Raw genomic sequence first — 18,435 nt, 5'->3', positions numbered from 1 at the left:
TTCATCCGATCCAGCCATTGGGAAACTCACCTTGAAGTCTATCACTTCCAAACCGCCTCCCACCATGGTCTAAACCTATCCACAGTCTACAATTACGGAATTGTCCCACATCATCTTCCGGTCTATGCCAAGAACTCAGCGTATTGCTGTAGTGCACTGCAATACGACCACGACGATTGCGAGGGCTACAGGCATTTCACTGCCCTCCGAATGATAGCCAACACATCTAATGTAGAAAGCAGGCGCTGGAGCGCGAACCACCGCACCGAACGACGTGCGTCGGGGTACTACCGTACAGCGACACCAGCTGGAGACCTAGCGAACGAGTATAGATTTAGCGCGACATGCACCGGTATATACAACATCTCGTGAGATCACAGTTTGGCCTTCGCGCCGTCGCCCTTGTGTTTCTGCGCCTCCGCAGCGGCAGCGGCGCGCTCCATCATTGCCCGCGTCTCCGTCGCCGCCTCCGCGAGGTAGTGCTTGAGCTCGGCCGTCCGCCGCTTCAAACTGGTGATCGTCCAGCGGATGTAATTGTCGCCGATGGAGTACGACAGGCCGTAGCCATCCGGCACAACTGCAGGAGAACCGCACGTGAGTACAGGCCAGACCATGAGAAGCAGAGTGACGGTTGCGCACCTTCACCGTAGCCCCAGCCGTCCAGGAATGGAGAGGAGAGACTGGAGGTCGAGAGCTCCCAGTGGTTTGTCTTCGAGAACGCCGCGTCGGTGTAGATCGCGGGGACGGGCTCGCCCTCGCGCAGCATCTTCTTCAGCCCGAAGAGGTGGCGGTCGACGCCCTGACCGTCTGCAGCCCACGCGGCGTACTGCAAGTGCCGGGTCACCGCTCGTCTAAAGAGGAGCGCACGGTGCTCGTCCTTCAAATGCACATTCAGAAATCATAACGCATTGAGGGAATAGGACCACAGTGCTTACCGTCTCGTTAGGGTTGAGCATCGCCTCCGCCCAGACCTTGCTCTCGTTGCTGGCGCTCCGGATGACCTCCGTGCGCCCGAGCTGGTACTTGCGCGTCTGCGCGCTCTCGTAGCACACGCCGGGCCTGTTGTACATCTTGTGGAACGCGAGCTGCTTCACCAGCTGCGCCCACGCATCGGGAGAGGCCTTGAACTTCTTGATGTACTCCTTGCCGTAGCCCTCGTAGTGCAAGACCTGTCAACGGCACCGTCGCATGCTCAGCATTCTACTGCACGGGAAAGTGGACGAATGGACGAGTGAACGAACCTCCATGTCATGTTGGCCGACGAGGGTATCGAACGCGCTTTCGGCCTTTGCGATGTACTCTTGTGTCTTGGCATCTATTACGAAGTGCAGCTCTTTTGGCGCGGGCAGGTTCGCGCCTGTGTCCGCCGTGCGTGGAGGGCCGAGGTCGATTTTGCCAGCAGCGAGGGACGCAAGCGTAAACTCGTTCAGGCGAAGAGTGGGAGTGCCATCCATGCACGAATGCTCGCCGAGGAATCCCGACTTGCCGTTCTCGAAGACGATCACTGGAATCAAAGATGTGAGCGCGGGCAAACCCAGGCCAAATGGGGCGGCACACGCACGCTGGTGTTTGTCGAAGAAGCGGTTCCGGCCGTCGCCCACCCAGCAAGCCCAGCTTGCGTCTTCGCGCGTGACGGGGGCGGTGTCGTCCAGACACACGACCACCATAGCAGACTCAATCTCTTTGAGGTTAGCCGCGTTTGATGGCGAGGCCGCGAGGAGGGTGGCACGGGCCTGCAGGCGTGATTCAGACTATCTCTCGTAGACAACTTGTCCGTCACTCACGTCTGTCCATACATCGCGGTTCTCGGAAGTGAGGGCACCCACAGGGACGGCCTTGTCGGTGCCTGCCAACGCGATGACCTTCTCGATCTGCGCCTCCAGCTCAGCCGAGGAGAGTTCCCGACCGCTCGCATCTGCAAGCGGCACTTTGAAGAGCTTGTTCTTCCGGATGAACACGACGTGATTGTTCTCCCTGGCGTCAAACTTGTGCGCTACGTCGGAAGGCTTCTCTGGGTATCGGCAGGAGTGGAAGCTGATAGTGGGTTAGCCGTAGGGTAGCGACACAAGTTTGAGTTCAGTACGCACAGCCATTGATACGACTCCATCGTGAGTGGGATCCCACGCACTTTCTCGGGCTCCAGCTGTTTGCTGCATCACGATCTCAGAATAAGCACGAAGACCGGCCCGCGCTGCTCACCTCTCTACAAGCGTCCTGAAAGGCAGCATCGCCTTGATAAGACTGGCGGCTCTCCTCGCCTGCCCGGGCTTGTGCACGTCGTCCCTATGCAAGTAGAAGTAGCTGACGTACACGACCACGGGATCCCTGTAGCCCATGTACGCGACGTCGTTCCACCAGTCCGACAGCCAGCTCCTGACGTTCGGGTCCTTCGCCCGCGCCTCGAGCCGCGCCTGAAGGGTTTTTGCCTGCTCCGACTCGAGAAATGTCTTGACGGCGGCCTGGGTCGTCGCGAACTCGGACGGCGTCAGGTGCGGCTGGACGGTCTCAAGGTACTTTGCGGCTGTCGAGGAGAGGGTGGGTACGGGTAGTTGGGGTAAGGACGCTTCGAAGCGCAGCATGGCACCCGCCGTCGGGTCGGCGGTGTAGCCTGGTGGGGGAACCGCATTCCTCTTGGGCGCAGACGATTTGAAACAGCGAGACCGTACCATTACTGATCTTTGAGGCTACAAAAGGACAGTGGTGAGAAACGGAAGACGACATGTTTCGCAAGGTCACAGCTACATGGGTTGCCCGCGAAGGGGAGAAGCACACGGAGACGCGTCGCACGTGATGCGTACGACGCGCAGAAAAGAGCCGGTACACGTCCGCACCTTGCTCAGGTAACTTGCGACTCGCAGACGATTCATGAACCGAGCGTAAGCCGCACGAACAGTTTTTCAGGGTACGTCCGATATGTGGCTTTGGCCGGATTCCCTGGACCTTATATTACCGTTGGGGCTTCGCATCTATTTGACGGAAGGCCGCAGGTCGGCCTTCCGTCTGAGAGCCGATGGGCCAAACGGATGCTCCCAATGGACGATCTCCCCATAGAAACACCTGGGCGACGACAATACAGTGAACAGCGCAGGCGGCTTGTCTCGTCAAGTCTCCACTCAGAAATGAATTTAACCATGCAGAAGGGACACGTGTGCGAAGCACAGACAAATGCGAACCTACCAATGCACGAAATGACCGAACGGAACCAGCCAATGTCTTGTATGTCTTGGACATAAGATGGTCGTCAACCGACGGAATTTATGAGATGCTGCAGCAATCCTGTGGCCGCGAGGATATCGTACGGAGCGCCGCTAGGTGAGAAAAAGACGAATACAGATATCTAGAAAGAGTCCAGAAACTTTTAGAACATGTAGAAGCGCAGAGCTGGGGTGAAGCTGTGCGGGGAGGACCCGGGGAAGGAGAGTTATAGTCGCCCAGCTCTTGGCTCGGGGCGTGCACTCGGCCTCTTCCGGCTACTCGGCGACCGTCCGTCTGGGGAAGCTCACTCAGCCCATCTGGCTGCAGCCTCTCTAAACGTATCCTAGCGCAGCTTAGCTTGACATTCGTCTCGTCGAACATTCGACACACACGTTGCAACAGGATTGACCTCTGGGACTGTCGGACACGCTGATTCGAGGCACCCTAGCTAATGCCATATTTGAGCAGCGCCGCGAGTGGACCTGCTTCGTATTATGAGAGGCCGTTGTGTCCTGTACCAGCCTGCGAGTATATCCTTATCCTTATGGTTCTATCATGTACGACGGACGTTTTGCTTTTGGTCGGGAGCGCTGACGGTCCATAGTAACAAGGCACCCCATGATTTCTCTCGATGCTGATGTGTTTCATTCATATGCACGGTGTACGGTCGAAGTTGTCGCGCTTAGTGCACCATATCGTGAGTGTAAAAAGGTCCCGCCAGGCCCCTTCGTTCTGTTCCCCCCGGTTGTAGACCCTCTGTCTGCGGTTGACCTTGATTGATAGATGGTTCCGGGATATATAGCACTGTGCCCCACCTCTTTGAATGCATTGTGGACATGAAATAATTTGATGTGTACTAGTGAACGTACATTGTTGGGATGGGGTGTGGAAATTCAATGAGTGCATGCCATCATTGCCATCACCAGGTTTTTCAAACACATAGATCTATGCAGAATTGCCCCTCTCTCATCAACCCATTCATAATGCTGCATTTCCGCCTGGTGATGCATAAATCGGACATGCGTAGATGTGTGCAGTCTAACTTCCACCTCATCCCGGATCTGGCCCATGCTAACAACCACAACAATGAAATGCAAGTTGTGGATAGATACATAACAGCATGACACAGCAAGATCCTTGCCAGCTTCCATATTTTGTTTGCCACAAGATCAACAAGACACATTAATTTCTTCATAGAGGCCCACTAATTCAACTTCTTCAGAGTTCGGCCTCCCATCTTTCCACCCATGGCCGGAACCTCTCGGACCTTTTGTAGAACGAAAGTTTCATGTTTAAGCTTGTTTCCACAAATTTTTTGAAGCAAAACGGCAGTAAAGTGAGACAAAACGCGAGCTTGGATTCGGAAGCCTTCCAGGGACAGGACGGATCAACGTGGGCGTGATCATGAAGTAGGCGCCCGAGGCGGGTGGCTGAAAATCTTGAGTCGAAAAACTGTGCAGCCACTATACAGCTCCAAAACACACCGGACGATGGCGGCGAGCCGTCTGTCCCCTCCTCCAGGTATGTCATAACCCATATGCTGTGATCACTCTAACAGGGGATCTAATATCGTCCTAAGCCACAGACGAAGAAGCCCTGAATGGCCTTAAGAAAATTTACTTGAGCCTTCTTCCTCCAGTGCAGATCGTCGAGATATGTCTCGCATTCGAACCGCACGTCCCTTTACACGTCCGCGACACAGTGTGGCCCGCGGATCTCGAAGCCGCTATCCATGCTCTCAAAAGGGTGCCAGCTAACGGCCCCAGTATGCCACGCGCGTCCTCGACGCAGTCTGTGGAGGCTGAGCCAGTCGTCGGAACGAACGGCAGCGCAGATGTGCCTTCACAGGAAGTGCATCCTCCAGGGGAGCCTTCTAGGGACAGCACGGCAGAGACTGAACCAGAGGCGAGTCCACCGATGGCTTCGTTGAACGACCCTGCGGAATATCGCTCTGCATTGCAAACCGAGGCACCGCGTTCGTCTGCTGAGCAGTATCTGAGACGACGGCTGTCGGCGTCGTTGTCTCCTGCTCCTTCACCCTTAGCGTCGAACGATTCCGCCTCAGGTACCAACGCAAACCCGGGTACCCAACCTCAGCCTGCAAGGTACTCAGCGAAATCACCGTCGGCCAGTATGGTGCCGTCCACACCCCATTCGCATGCACAACCACCAGCCACGTACCCTTACATGCCTTATGGGTACGCGATGCCCTCCCAACCGCAGCACTCCGCCTACCCGCATGCACCGTACTACGCGCCGCCTGGCCCATCGCACCCGCACGCATATCCCCCGCCGTATCCCTACTCGCCTTACGCACCTCCGCACGGGTACCATACGCCCACCCCGCCGCCTCCCCCGCACTACCCAGGCCCATATCCGCGCCCGCATATGCCGTCCGGACCTGCGGATCCATTACCGGCGGAGGACCTCCCCTCGTATGAGGAGATGATAGTCGAGGCGCTGCTGGACTCGGGTGACCCCAAAGGCGCGCTGCCAAAAGAGCTGTTCGCGTGCATGGCAGCGCGGTACCCGCTGCAGACGAACTTCCGGCCGAGCGCGAGCCAGGCGCTGCAGAAGGCGTACAGACGGGGCAGGCTCGAGAAGAGGCCCGGCGGGCGGTACCGTCTGAACGCCGCTTGGGAGGGGGGTGCGGTGAGTGTTGACACTACCCAAGCGAGTGGATTTTATTGACCAGAGTACGCGCTGTAGACGTCCAGGAGGACGACACGGCGCCCGCAAACACTCGCTCAGACGACGTACGCGCTGCACCATCCCCCGCAGCCGCCCTCGTCTCCCTTCACGAGTGCGCCACTCGCGCATCCGCCGCAAAACCCGTATTCCCAGCCAAATGGCTCCGCTGCACAAGGACACATTGCTTCTTACCCCGGCTATCCATACGGTTACCCTCAGACGGGCTACCATGGGTATCCACCACCTCCCGGATATCCCCGGTATCCGCCACCGCCACCCCCAGGGGAGGCAGCTGCACAGGAGAAGACAGCGTCTACTGCCGCCACGGCATCGTCTACCTCGAAGGCCGACGAGGAGAAGGATGATGCGTGGGAAGCCGCGCAGCATATTCTGAGCGCGATCAACTTCGGGCCGTTGGGTTCAGCAGGTGATGGGCCAGAGGCGGGACCGTCGACTAGCGTCAACGGCCCTGGATCCCCACCCGAGCATTCCGCACCCGTGACAGCTGGGATGGGATTCGACACCACTGCAGGACCCAGCACGGCGGTGCAGCGCACGACGCTGACGGACGACGAGCGCGCATCCCTGCAAGCCCAGCTCGCGCTGTTGGCTGCACAGCTCGCCGAGATCGGCGACGCGGATGAGGAGGACGAGGAGGGGGAGGAGGACATGCAGTCTGTCTTGATCAGCATGGGCAAGGGTAAGGGTGTGGCGACGGACATCAACTATTTTCCGGAGGTGTTCCAGGACGTCCGCGGTGCTTCTGTGGGCGCAGCGGTGGCGGTGAACGGGAGTGATGCTGGCGCCGGTGCGAGCGAGGAGGACGAGGAGGATAGCGATGCGGATATGGAGATGGTTGAGGTGCCTCCTTTTGCTGGGCGCGATCCATTACGGACTTGAAGTAGGTACGCTGTTCTTTCGATCGCAGCACGTCACATAATTAGTCTATCCGGTTTATCCACCTGGCGATGCGTTCCCTCGAAATAATGTCGCTGACTTGCGGAAAGGCCCCTCGCCGGAAGTTCATCGATAATCCTCATGAGGACAAGGCGATGAAAGAGGTGGTATATCAAGTCTTTGCCATAGCAGCTCATGATCAGAGGGTTCTTTGGAAAGGTTATCTCGTATCGATCGCGCTCTCCGCGTGAGGCTAACTAATGCTGCCTCCTCAACTCGCATTTCTTCAGACTCGCTGACACACAAGACAACATGAAAACTACCGTGAATAACCCAGACGCCGTCCCCCCTCTTCCCGTGTATTGTGCGTCCGTCCATGCTGCGGATGTAAAAGCTCCGTACAATGCCTGACGACTTCTTTTATCTTGCCATTCGCGTAGCTCACGCGACGATCTGCAATGGGATGGTGTATGTCTCGGGAAGTATCGGCTGCGACAAAGAATACAAGCTCCAAGGTGACGTGAAGGACCAAACAGTGAGTACTCGGAAGGACGATTCGCGCCTTACGCTGATCCTGTACGGCTCAAGCGCGCTGCTATCGGAAACATGCGAAAGATCTCGCAGGCAGCAGGAGCCGACTTCGAGAACGTAGTGAAGGTGAACGTGTACCTGACGAACATCCAGAAGGACTTTCCCTTGATGAACGAGGTGTATCATGAGGTATGTGACCTCGTTGCGTCGTCAGTACGAAGAGACGTTCGATTGATTGGATTTATTGACTTGTAGCATTTTCCCACCAACCCGCCAGCGCGTACGTGCATCGGAGTCGCTGCTCTGCCTTTAGGTGCAGAGGTTGAGGTTGAGTGCATCGCCGAGAAGCCTTGAAATAGGGAGAGAAGCTTGTTGGATGTGTCAGGGAGGTACGAACGGGTTGGTCAAATAAATATTGCGCAGAAACACTGCATCACAGCAGTCATGGAATGGACACCAATCGGAGGGTGCAATTGCATGCTGCGACAATACAGGGATGCAAGCTGGACGCGCTGAACCATGGACTCCCGGCCCGAGCGAAGGAAACATCGGGATTCCGCATTTCTTCAACGTGGTGGTTGATGGATTGGATACAGGCAGCGCACATTGATTCGTTTCAGCCGAATTTGAGATAGTGGGGGTTTTCTCCATTCGTATACATAAGGTATGAAGACGCACCAAGTTGCAAAGGCATCCGTGTTAAACTTCAGGCACTCTTTGAAATATCGATACTGTATTTCAGATGGTGATCAGACTTCAGATCCTCGCAAGACATGCACACCTCTCAAATGTTAATGACCAGTTAGCTCTCCCCTCAGCGACCAATCCCTGACACAGCGCCATGCAGATACTAGGTCTAGTATCGGGCGCCATAGTCGTTGCCGGAAACACAACACAGCCACGGAAGCTCCTATAAATCCTGATATGAAATGCGAAGGCACATCTAGAAAAAAGCGATCTGTCCACCCACCAGTACAATCATTGCCACCATGAAGACGATCCTGAACGCCCCGGATGCTGTTCCCCCTCTTCCTGCGTTTTGTGCGTTGGGGCCATTCGTTCTTCTACCTTGACCTAATTCTCAGGGTGACGTGCAGCTCATGCGACTGTCTGTAATGGGATGGTTTATGTCTCCGGTAGCATCGGCTGTGACAAGAGTTATAAGATCGTAGGGGACATCAAAGAACAAACTGTGAGCAGTCACCGTGGTTCGTTTTTCTCCCGCTGAAGCGACATTTCGCGGGAGTAGCGCGCGTCCGTTGAGAACTTACGGAAGGTCCTCCAAGCTGCGGGAAGCGATCTTGAACACATAGTGAAAGCCAACGTCTACCTGACCAATATGAACGACTTTCCTCTCATGAGCGAGGCCTATTTGGAGGTATGCATGCATTGACAAGACGTCTTACAGATACTCAGCAACTGACCGGCCTCGTTATGCCAGTACTTCCCTGGAAAGCCGCCTGCGCGTACGTGCATCGGCGTTGCTGCACTTCCACTTGGTGCATCGGTTGAAATTGAATGTATTGCTGAGAAGCCGTGAAGAGGAACTTCTTCAGTGCTGATACCAGTAGAAGAAAAACTGTATCCTGGTCATCGCTCGTGTAACTCATGCGCATACCGCTGTATACCAGCAATCAATAAAGTGAGCATAAGAGGAACAAACGCGTTCGCGAACAATTCGCGAAAGTTCTTTTCTAGTGTCACGTGACCGCATACGCGCGACGCGTCATTGGCGGCAGTGTGCAATGATGCGCCTCGTCTCTCTATCGCTCTCTATCGCTTCATCCCCGCTAACTAGGGCTCCTGTCAGCTAGCCATACTTCTTGTAATTTCTCTGTATATGCCTAACAAAGTAGAGCTCTACGTCTATGATCTCAGCAATGGTCTGGCGCGACAAATGTCTCTCCAACTTACGGGGAGGCAGATTGACGGCATCTGGTACGCGTAACTCGAGTCGTTCATGTTTCTACGAACGTCAGCTTCATATGTTGAACATAGGCACACATCTCTGGTAATCTTTGGAAAGGAGCATTTCTACGGCCAAGGAATCTGTGTAACAGCACCGGGACAGTCACATGTGCGTAGATACTCATTTCATGCGATCTTCCAACATATATCTCATGTATTTCTTTGCAGCATGGAAGACCTCTGCAGATTATAGACATTGGAGAGACAGAGATAGACGAGGCGACTTGGCAGGAATACCTCAATGAGATGCGAAGTCTCTACACGGCCGACAAGGTGACCACAAGTGTCTCCTTCAACCACAACTCTACTGATTCATCCCTGCTCTCTTAGTATCACCTTCTAGGTATGCATGATTTATCGTTGAGATACTTCCTTCTCATACGCGAGCACACCTGCCAGATTTCAACTGTAATTCATTCACGAATGACTGCGTCGGATTCCTCACCGGGAATTCTGTACCCGAGTGGATCAAGGGTCGGTTATTTATTATTGATGCATTCTGGGCATGCTGAAAGCTCTGTTCCAGATTTGCCATCCGACTTTCTGTCAACACCCTTCGGCGCAGCTTTGCGTCCTACCATCGATGCCATGTTCCGCCGCCCCACTCCTGGCGTGGTGGCTACACCACCGACGTTGCAGTCCTCTCCAGTTGCTACGTCCGCGCCGATTTCCGCGTCTCCAGATCCTGCCTTGACTGCCTCTCTCCTTCAGGCCGTTGCCAGCCAAGCACTCTCTCAGACCATGTCTTCCGCCATCCCCGCTCCCGCACAGGCGACTTCCACGCTCACGGCACCGGTACACATGTGTTCCAATCCATCGTCGATGCACTCCCTTCTCCGGTCGCATCGTGCTGTAGTGGCGTTCTTCACCTCGAAGACTTGTCCGCCCTGTCGCATGATTGAACCAGTCTGGGATGAGGTTGCTCGCGAGAAGACCCACGGAAATGGAAACGCGTCAGGGACCGCGTTTGCCAAGGTCGACATGGGCGTGGGCCTTGGTGGACAGGTCGGCGCCGAATGGGGAGTGAGAGTTACTCCAACGTTTCTGTTCTTCCTAGATGGCAAGAAGGTGGATTTGTTGTGTATGCCTGTTTGTAGCTCAACTGACACTTGCAATTCTAGTTCCACGAGCTTAAAGGCGCAAATGCGCCTGAGCTGCGGACGCAGGTTAATCTTCTGCTCTTCGAAGCCTTCCCCCGTACGTTCTTCTCTAAAAGTCTCCGCTGGGATATGGTGCTCACGCATGCCTTTAGCCCACAAACATACCTCCCTTTCACTCCCCTCAGTCGAGGCGTTATCCACAAGTCCCATCTTATTCACGCAAGTTCCTACCCTAGATAGTGTCTTCGCGAAGCTTTCCTCGTTCCTTGATGCTTCGAGTCCATCTCATACACAAGCGGCTAAAGACACGCTCTCTACCTCCCTTCTCCCTTATCTGAAGGCACGCTTCCCAACCGCCAGCGGCTCAGCAAAGAAGCCGGCAATTCCTCCCGCAACTCCACAGCAGGTGTCCCGCTGGGCAGAGGCAACGCGCGTCATTGCGAGCGCGCTCTCGCCAGCACAGCTCTTTCCCCTTGTAGACATGTGGCGTCTGGCAGTGCTTGACGAGACTGTCGGGTCGTGGTGCGCCACTGCTGCGCCTACGGTGAACCCCGTCCACATTTTCCTCGGGCATGCCATTCGAGCTCTCGACGAAGCGCAGGCAAACGCGCGTAACTACGTCCTCGTTTTTCTGCGGATGCTCGCCAACGCGTTTGTGAGTACTACCCTGGCTCGTACTGTGCTCTCGACGGGCAACCTTGGGAATCGCGCACCGACTACGAAGGTCCTTGTCTCAAGCCTGTTACACGGGGATGCCGCAGTGCGCACTGCTGCTGCGAGCGTGGCGTTCAACGTTGCAGCTTTTTTGCAGAAGGGCAGGGTGAACTCACTGAGAGGTGCGAATATCGCCGCCACGGGAAATGCTGAGGAAGACGGGGAATGGGAGGTGGAACTGGTAAGTGCCGTGCTCGAGGCGCTTTCGAACGAGGTGCAGAGGGAGGAAGTTGGTATGTACCCACGTTATTCTGCCGTGTTGAGCTGTGTTTACGATGTCCTTGTATCAGTCCATCGCCTGACTGCGGCGGTCGCATTCCTGCTGCGGCTCTCGCCTGTATATGACACACAGTTGGTTCCCTTCCTTGAGGTCCTCCAAGCACGCGATACCCTGAAGAGCAAGCTTGTGAAGGGCGGGTGTGGACCGGAGGGTGTGCAGAAGAAGGATGTTAGAAAGTTGATAGAAGAGGTAGCGGTGAAATTGTGCCCATGATATGTTTATAATGTCGTATACAGGTGCAGACCGGATTATGCTTTTGTTCTATTCGAACGTGAAGGGTGCGCCGAGTGCGCTGGATACTCACTGACATGTCACTCACTCAGACTTGTCATAACAGCCATTGATAAATCGGCCTATCCTTTGAGCAGAACAGAGCTCGCTCTCGTTAATACACGCGCATCCTTACATACTGATTATACCTGGGAATGCCGGCCTTCTGCTCGTGCTAGGAACGAGGATAGCCGGAAACAGGTGCATAACAGATCAATACTATGACCAGGTCAAAAAATACTCTTACAGATGTAAGACAACGAAACACTCGAGCACGCCTATGAATCTGCTCCACCTGGATATTCTGAGATAAGAATCAGGTTCATTCGACTGCTGGAATAGCGTACCGTGAGCATGTACACTGTCCTACATATCAAATCACTGGCATCCATATGCCCTGACAATGAACAATGTGAATTGAATCCCTGCAGAAGATGGACGGAGTGCTACCTATACGCCTTGACAATGGTTCCAAATCCTGGCAAGCCAAACCCAACATCATGTTCATCCTGCTTCTCGCCGGAAAATGACGTCTTGAAGGGCGACAACATGGGCCCTACATCCTCCATCGTCGCGTCGTCAAACTCCTCTGCCATATCGTCAGGTACCACCATGTTGGTCTTTACCGACCTCGACACGACGACATTCCCATACCACATCCAAGCCGCCCGTAAGACGCTCGATGCAGCGATTGAACTGCGTGCTTGGGGGAAATACGCTCCCTGTCAGAGCATGCAGTATTTCGAGTCTCCTTCCTAATATCAGACCATCCCTGCCGTTCTTCTCGATTATTGTGCAAATTGATGCCCGTTGGGGATGTAGATGGAACTCCCAATGCATTTCTTGTGTGTCCAGTGATATGGCGTGTCATAGGGCATCTGCATCATTGTTGAGGACATCGCTACTAGGACATTCGCACGATACGCGGCTGATCTTCGTCGACGGGAAATAGCAACACATCGACAAATCCCCGCCTGACCGGCTTCTTGCAATCCACCTCTGGGTGAATGGTCGAACACGTATGAACCATTATCTTCGGGTGAATAATTCACGGTGTGAAACCGCTGCAACCTCACGTCTAGCAGCCTACGAGTGCGTAATAAATTCTGTAACCTGCGAATCGACATCGAGGCCAGTCTGATGTATGACCTTACTTTTCGCTGATTGCAGGTCGTAGTCGCGCTCTCCAGAGTAAGATTGAAATGCAGTTGTGCGGCGAACTTTAAGTTGTTGGGGGGGGGGGGGGGTGCGAAGTTATGGCACACACCGAAACCTCCCAAATCGGGAAGCAAGCCGCCGTCCCGAATCGAGCGAGTACAGTGTCTTCTTGCATGCCATGAACGGATGCCAGTGAATAATTGATGTAAGTTCCCTCCAGGGTGACTTTGGAATGTATATCAACATGGAAAAAAAATTGGCAATAGACATTATCTTTCCGAGCAGTAGCTGGGAGATTTGAGCTGTACTTAAGATGCCTACAGAGAATTTGTCAAAGATTATTGCAGCTCTGGCCCTTTCCATGAGTGCTGAGTCCTTGCGGAACCAGGTGGAACTAATCTTAAATCTGCATGCTTCAAGTCAGTCGCTCAACAAGGACATGCCGCCGCACGACACCGTGACTATGGCGACAGGACCGACTGCAGACGACGGTGAGCGGACCGTGGGAAAGTGAGACTTTGCACGCCCGCCACCGTAACTTAGCACTTCCGACTTTGCTGTAATGAATCTGACTTTATTTTATTTTACAACGATATAGTGGTGTCTTGTGCGGATCGTCAAGAACCAGCGATGCCGCAGGACGAAGTGCCCAGAGATCTCCGACGGCTCGGAAGGTTGAGTCGGATGTCATATCCGACGCCGGCTGCGCTCGATCACTCCGGACTCCCGAGGTAATAATAATATAAAGCAGTTGGGAAATAGCAGTGAAAGTTGGGTGTCCTTCGTGTTTGCGAGATGCCGCCTTTTACTGACCGCCCTGTCGCGATGGCCATCTTCACTTTGCCAGTGCTCGCTCTCATTTACGCTCCGATCTCTGGACGCGCGCAAACTGCGTGTAGTCCAGGAACGTTTTCTTTGACCGGTAACACGCCTTGCCAGAACTGTCCCGCGGGATCCTTCACCAGTCTGACTGGTGCGACGTCGTGCTGCCTGTGGTATGTTCGTCCCCTCTCATTGCAAAGCATGATCTAATGACGGTCCCAGCTGTGCTGGATTCTACTCCGTTAGTGTCGTTTATTCGCTCAAATGAACCCTGTATGAACGTGTTTCTGTCCACAGATGCAAGGGGCGAGTTCCTGCACTCAATGTAATTTTCTTGACCCATATTCTCTTCCTGGTTCTACGTCGTCTTCCCAATGTATAATTGGAACTGGGTACGTTACCTCGTGCACCATGTCAGGCACCACATGCCGTACGTGACCATCTCCATTCGTTCTTGTGCAACCGTCTGATTGTCCTCTGGTATTTAGCGGCCATTATTCCGCCACTACTTCCGACGACCCTGATTAAGCGACGTGCAATTAAACGTCAGCTGTGTCCCAGGGGCCACAAGAGTTGTCCCGTCTATGGGATGTCCGGTCTGAGGGGCCACGAATGCGTCGACATACAGAACGATCTCGAGTCCTGCGGTGGCTGTGCCGGCAGCGACTCTCCTCTCGGCCAACGTGCTGAGGACGGTGGAAGAGATTGTAGTGTAATCCCTAACGTTGAATCCGTGAGCTGCCAAGGTGGCAAATGCACCATCGGTGAGTGCAAATTGTTCTTCCTGTTACGTAACTGCTGTTGAAATTCGTGCGACAGAAAAATGCTCCGAAGGTCACGTCCCCTCCGCCAATGGCGAGGCATGTGTGCCCTTCTTCGATCGCTTCTCCTTACAGATGAACGACAATCGAGCAAGCTTCGAACGGTCCCGATATTCGTGAACGCTGTGTCAAAGACTTTTGTTTGTATCGCGCGAAGCTACACAGACGCTTCACTTCCTTTCCCCTCTCCCCTACTTCGCCGTAGCGAAGAGTCAGAGAGTGGCTCACTTATGCGCCCGTACACAGCGAACAATGTTCGAGACGTCGGCCAGCAAGCTAGCTCACTCGCTCGTGGGGTACGGTCATCATCACGCAGCGTTTAACGACTGCTGACAGCTTCCTTTGAACGATGCAGGCGATTAGCCCCAGCAGTGTTCTCTCCCCAGGCGCATCTGTCATTGCCAAGCCACGCATCTCACTTTTCACGAAGGACTCTGTCATCTTCCTCGACGGTGCGGTGTTGACTAGTGTCGACTCATTGTCGACCCGGAGATGGCTGTGAATTCAACGACCGACCTGCGCTACATTTTCTCGCTGCACCGGCACATCTTCGGCTTCTCGTCGAGCTACCCACCAACGGCGTTCGCGTTCGTGGGGCTGCCGGTGCTCGTCGCGAATTGCCCCTCCGACATCGCTCAGAGCCTCCTCATCGTGCATGCGCTCGCCAACTCGTCGCTGCCGACGCGTGAGGGGATGCTAGACGAGCTCGCCGAGCACGAGGACAACCTCCGTGCGCGTGGTCTCGACCCATACCACGTCGGGCACCGTCCCTTCCGTGGAGACACACAGGCGCAGAACTACCAGAACAACCTGATTGAATAATTGAAGAAGATCGGTGTACTCCCAGATGATAGGGCGAGATACGTCGTGACGTGGAGGTCCTTGGGAAAGACCGAGTCCAGACGAGTTAGACAGCCCAGTTACTGCGCGTGGTCCATGGATGACACCTTCATAATGCAATGCCACGCGTGGATACGACATACAATATATGTTGAGCAGGCTGTGCTTTTCCACCTGAAGGAATGATATACTTTGTCAGAGCTAATAGTTATGATTCGTGAGCAATAAATAAAATTAGTACAGAGGCGGACCGCTGCGAGGCGGAAGCAAAAGAAAGAGCAAAAGAAGATCAAAATCGAGCCCGATAAGCGCTCGCGGCCAATTACTCCACCTGCTATATTCTTGCTCGGAGAGCAAGCTCTCCCGACCCAAAAGTGAAAGTGTCCTTTTTACACAGTTGTTGTGCGCTATTTGTTTTGTGGCAATATTGTCCGCTCTCGTCTCCGAGCAAGTTCCTCCGCCGCCTGGCGGCCTTTCGAGTTGGGAAAGGACCCGGTAGCCGTTGGTATTATTGTCTGTGGCTGCGTGCAACGGCAGCAGCGACTCGGAGCAGTATGATGATATCCGCCTTCCTCTTCCCCCGTAGGCCCATTTTTCCTCAGTTGGCGGCTCGATGAGCCAACCTCGAGCCGAGAGAACATATAAGTCAACTGGTGACGGTGATTTAGACCGTACTCCGAGCCATCGCCCATTGTTTCAAAAGTGTCAACAATCATCACGCGCACGGCTGGGGGGAATATCCAGATCATGATGGAGGATGAAAGCATACTGGCGTCGGTGCAGTGGGCGAGGAATTGAAAATCAAAGTCCTGGCGCAGGGTATTCGTCGGAAGTCGCCAAAGTTCAACAAAGATCTTCCCATGACGCACCTCAGGGTACGACATTGGTTCAATCAGCATGTCCTGGCGGTGCACACGATAACGCGGTGGGCCATCGCACGCAATTATGCTCGCTTACTCTCCGACAGTCAAACTTACAACTGGCGGCTCCGGTTCCGCCGACGCTGGGGAGGAAGACCCACAGTATGTCCTTGTTGCAGATGTGTATGTGAGCACTGTGGGTCCAGTCATAACATGAACATCTGTCGAGGTCCATGCGACGACTTGAGGTTCGTCACCCACCCTATCCTTCGTCCTCCAACTACGTTCTTCCTCTTCACTTTTGTGCCATTGGCTGCCCTCATCTCAGCATCTCCTCTGTATTCTAGTGACGAGTTTTCAGGTCCATGCTGCGGTATTAACGGGGCTGCAACTCGCACATCATGTATAACTTCACCTTGGCCGTGTATAACCTGATGCTGCCCAACGTGAACTGCACAGGGGCGCCGCTCATCGTTCGGTTCAAGGGGTGGACCGGAAGCGCCACTGGATCAAACAAGGAATACTGACTTACTCTACGTCGCGCTCCTCCCGAGTTGGTTGAACTTATCCTGGACCAGCCCCAGGATAACCGTCATCGCATACAGTCTCACCTGCCAAGCTTGGCTCCCCAGGACGTGTTTCTACCTCTTCAACTCTGTCGGCCTTATAAATGCTGCAGGCTACCTCGCATTTGAGAGGCTACTCAAAAAGTCTCCTTATCTCGCAAATTACATCCGACGGATCATCTTTAAGAAGACAAATCATGATACCACGTCGATTGGAGTCGATCACGAGCTGCCACGCGGCCGCGTGCTGGCTGAGCTCACCCATCGAGCATCTGGAGTGCGATCCTGGTGCGGGACAAAGTTGTCTTCTGCTACCAGAGCGGAGTTAGGCATTTACTGCGAGGACCTTCGGACAATCGCCCTGTCAGTCTGCGTCGCGCGTATATATTTGGTGGGGACTCTGATCCTTGCATGTCCCCACCTATGTTCACTTTCCACGGTTGACATCTATGTGACGAAGGACACAGAGGAGTCTGAGTACGTGATCCCCCGCATCATAAAGCATTGGGCTTTGACACGCTCAGGCTCCATGGCCGGGCTTCCGCCACTGTTGCTGCCTGTATACTCGACGGATCGCTCAAATTTCAACTTCGTAGACTCCAGAAGACCATATCTCCTTCGAGTTGGCCTGCCGCTCTGTTACGGCTTCTCGAGAAATCAGTGACGCACCTAGAGCAATCATATTCATGTTCGAGAATCCTGGTTACCCACTCCGAGAGTCTCTGTGGGTGCAAGCAATACTCTCTCGCTGACAACTGGTGTTGTTGTCCATTAGGAGCGAAGCTGCGCTAGATCGCTTTATTCGGTCGAAGTCAGCACACGGGATCCTGATTGTGGTCCTGTTTCCTGCTTTCTCTCATCCAGCCTGTCCACACCCAGCTGCAACACATCTACATAACCATCACCATCCGAACTCATATCGCTTGACAATGAAAACACCCGGGAATGGATGGAGACGGATGATACTCCGATCAGTATCGCGCAGACGCGCCCACAGTTTCGGGTTGTCTTCCAGATCCGTGAACCGGAATGGGATGAACAGCTGTTCCAGAGGCAGGTCGACATCGTCACGAACGGTCTTCCCAATTACCTGACTGGGGCCGAGCTGCTTTCCACTTTGCAGTATTGTAGGGAGCCAAACGCTCGCCGATCCCGATCTGCGCCCTCCCTGAAAAGGCAGGTCTCTCCGTTTGACAGACTTGGAAGAGATCCTGGAGCGCGACCAACACGCGGGCCTTCGTAGAAATACGGAGCAAGTACGTATGCACTTCCACCCCCGGCTTCGCGACGTTTCCCTTACACTTCTATTACTCATGATGCGGTCGTCCCCTATCCAACCTTGACCAACGCCTGACACACGCGTACGTCTCACAACGCCGCGCGGAAATTTTGGCGGAGGATCCTCATCGGTTTCAGTGGGCGGCGTAGACGGGTGATCCACTCAAGCAGGAGGATTTGCGCCTCAGCGTTTCAGTACATGGCTGTTGTCGGCAAGACGGACGGCAGTTTGCCGCTGGAATGCATGGTCTGGATCGTTCTCTGCTCAAGGCACCGTCATTAGTGTTGCTGCAAGCCGAGGCTTAAGGTCACCTTCAGCTCAAGCTACCTCGAGGTCGCAGCGGCTTGCGTCACTCAGAGCCTTGCCTAGCAAAGCCAAGTGCATCGTGTTGCAGCAGTAGGTCACTAACCAAAGTCTTGTATACTTTCTGCTTTGGTCACAAC

General features: G+C 54.3%; 7 protein-coding genes across 7 annotated transcripts; 5 read left to right on the top strand and 2 right to left on the bottom strand.

Annotated features, from left to right (window-relative positions):
* Nucleotides 1-287: 287 nt before the first annotated feature.
* Nucleotides 288-3,231, bottom strand: SCP_0703200 (Carnitine O-acetyltransferase, mitochondrial; the record flags this gene model as incomplete). The annotated part of the gene is made up of 10 exons (XM_027760246.1): nt 288-315; nt 379-577; nt 640-877; nt 936-1,169; nt 1,242-1,504; nt 1,562-1,733; nt 1,785-2,034; nt 2,088-2,150; nt 2,200-2,684; nt 3,178-3,231. The coding sequence occupies 10 exons, from the start codon at nt 3,229-3,231 to the stop codon at nt 288-290; spliced, it is 1,986 nt and encodes a 661-aa protein (XP_027616047.1).
* Nucleotides 3,232-4,685: 1,454 nt separating this feature from the next.
* On the top strand, nt 4,686-6,786 carry SCP_0703190 (hypothetical protein; the record flags this gene model as incomplete). The annotated part of the gene is made up of 3 exons (XM_027760245.1): nt 4,686-4,716; nt 4,775-5,847; nt 5,905-6,786. The coding sequence occupies 3 exons, from the start codon at nt 4,686-4,688 to the stop codon at nt 6,784-6,786; spliced, it is 1,986 nt and encodes a 661-aa protein (XP_027616046.1).
* A 309-nt stretch (nt 6,787-7,095) lies between these two features.
* SCP_0703180 (Protein MMF1, mitochondrial) lies at nt 7,096-7,668 on the top strand (the record flags this gene model as incomplete). Its single annotated transcript, XM_027760244.1, has 4 exons — nt 7,096-7,147; nt 7,224-7,318; nt 7,372-7,503; nt 7,570-7,668. 4 exons carry the CDS (start codon nt 7,096-7,098, stop codon nt 7,666-7,668), a joined length of 378 nt encoding a protein of 125 aa, XP_027616045.1.
* A 635-nt stretch (nt 7,669-8,303) lies between these two features.
* SCP_0703170 (Protein mmf2, mitochondrial) lies at nt 8,304-8,854 on the top strand (the record flags this gene model as incomplete). Its single annotated transcript, XM_027760243.1, has 4 exons — nt 8,304-8,355; nt 8,412-8,506; nt 8,564-8,692; nt 8,756-8,854. 4 exons carry the CDS (start codon nt 8,304-8,306, stop codon nt 8,852-8,854), a joined length of 375 nt encoding a protein of 124 aa, XP_027616044.1.
* Nucleotides 8,855-9,154: 300 nt separating this feature from the next.
* SCP_0703160 (predicted protein) lies at nt 9,155-11,720 on the top strand (the record flags this gene model as incomplete). The annotated part of the gene is made up of 11 exons (XM_027760242.1): nt 9,155-9,252; nt 9,313-9,391; nt 9,451-9,555; nt 9,613-9,625; nt 9,682-9,756; nt 9,809-10,350; nt 10,404-10,479; nt 10,535-11,329; nt 11,387-11,552; nt 11,613-11,654; nt 11,714-11,720. 11 exons carry the CDS (start codon nt 9,155-9,157, stop codon nt 11,718-11,720), a joined length of 1,998 nt encoding a protein of 665 aa, XP_027616043.1.
* A 304-nt stretch (nt 11,721-12,024) lies between these two features.
* Nucleotides 12,025-12,260, bottom strand: SCP_0703150 (hypothetical protein; the record flags this gene model as incomplete). The annotated part of the gene is made up of 2 exons (XM_027760241.1): nt 12,025-12,043; nt 12,097-12,260. The coding sequence occupies 2 exons, from the start codon at nt 12,258-12,260 to the stop codon at nt 12,025-12,027; spliced, it is 183 nt and encodes a 60-aa protein (XP_027616042.1).
* Nucleotides 12,261-13,599: 1,339 nt separating this feature from the next.
* Nucleotides 13,600-15,269, top strand: SCP_0703140 (hypothetical protein; the record flags this gene model as incomplete). The annotated part of the gene is made up of 8 exons (XM_027760240.1): nt 13,600-13,799; nt 13,849-13,867; nt 13,924-14,056; nt 14,115-14,390; nt 14,446-14,551; nt 14,605-14,743; nt 14,803-14,883; nt 14,940-15,269. 8 exons carry the CDS (start codon nt 13,600-13,602, stop codon nt 15,267-15,269), a joined length of 1,284 nt encoding a protein of 427 aa, XP_027616041.1.
* Nucleotides 15,270-18,435: the final 3,166 nt, after the last annotated feature.

The sequence above is a fragment of the Sparassis crispa genome (assembly GCF_003851025.1).
Source record: "Sparassis crispa DNA, contig_000006F, whole genome shotgun sequence".
Lineage (NCBI taxonomy): Eukaryota > Fungi > Basidiomycota > Agaricomycetes > Polyporales > Sparassidaceae > Sparassis > Sparassis crispa.
This window is presented reverse-complemented; position numbering and strand designations above follow the sequence as displayed.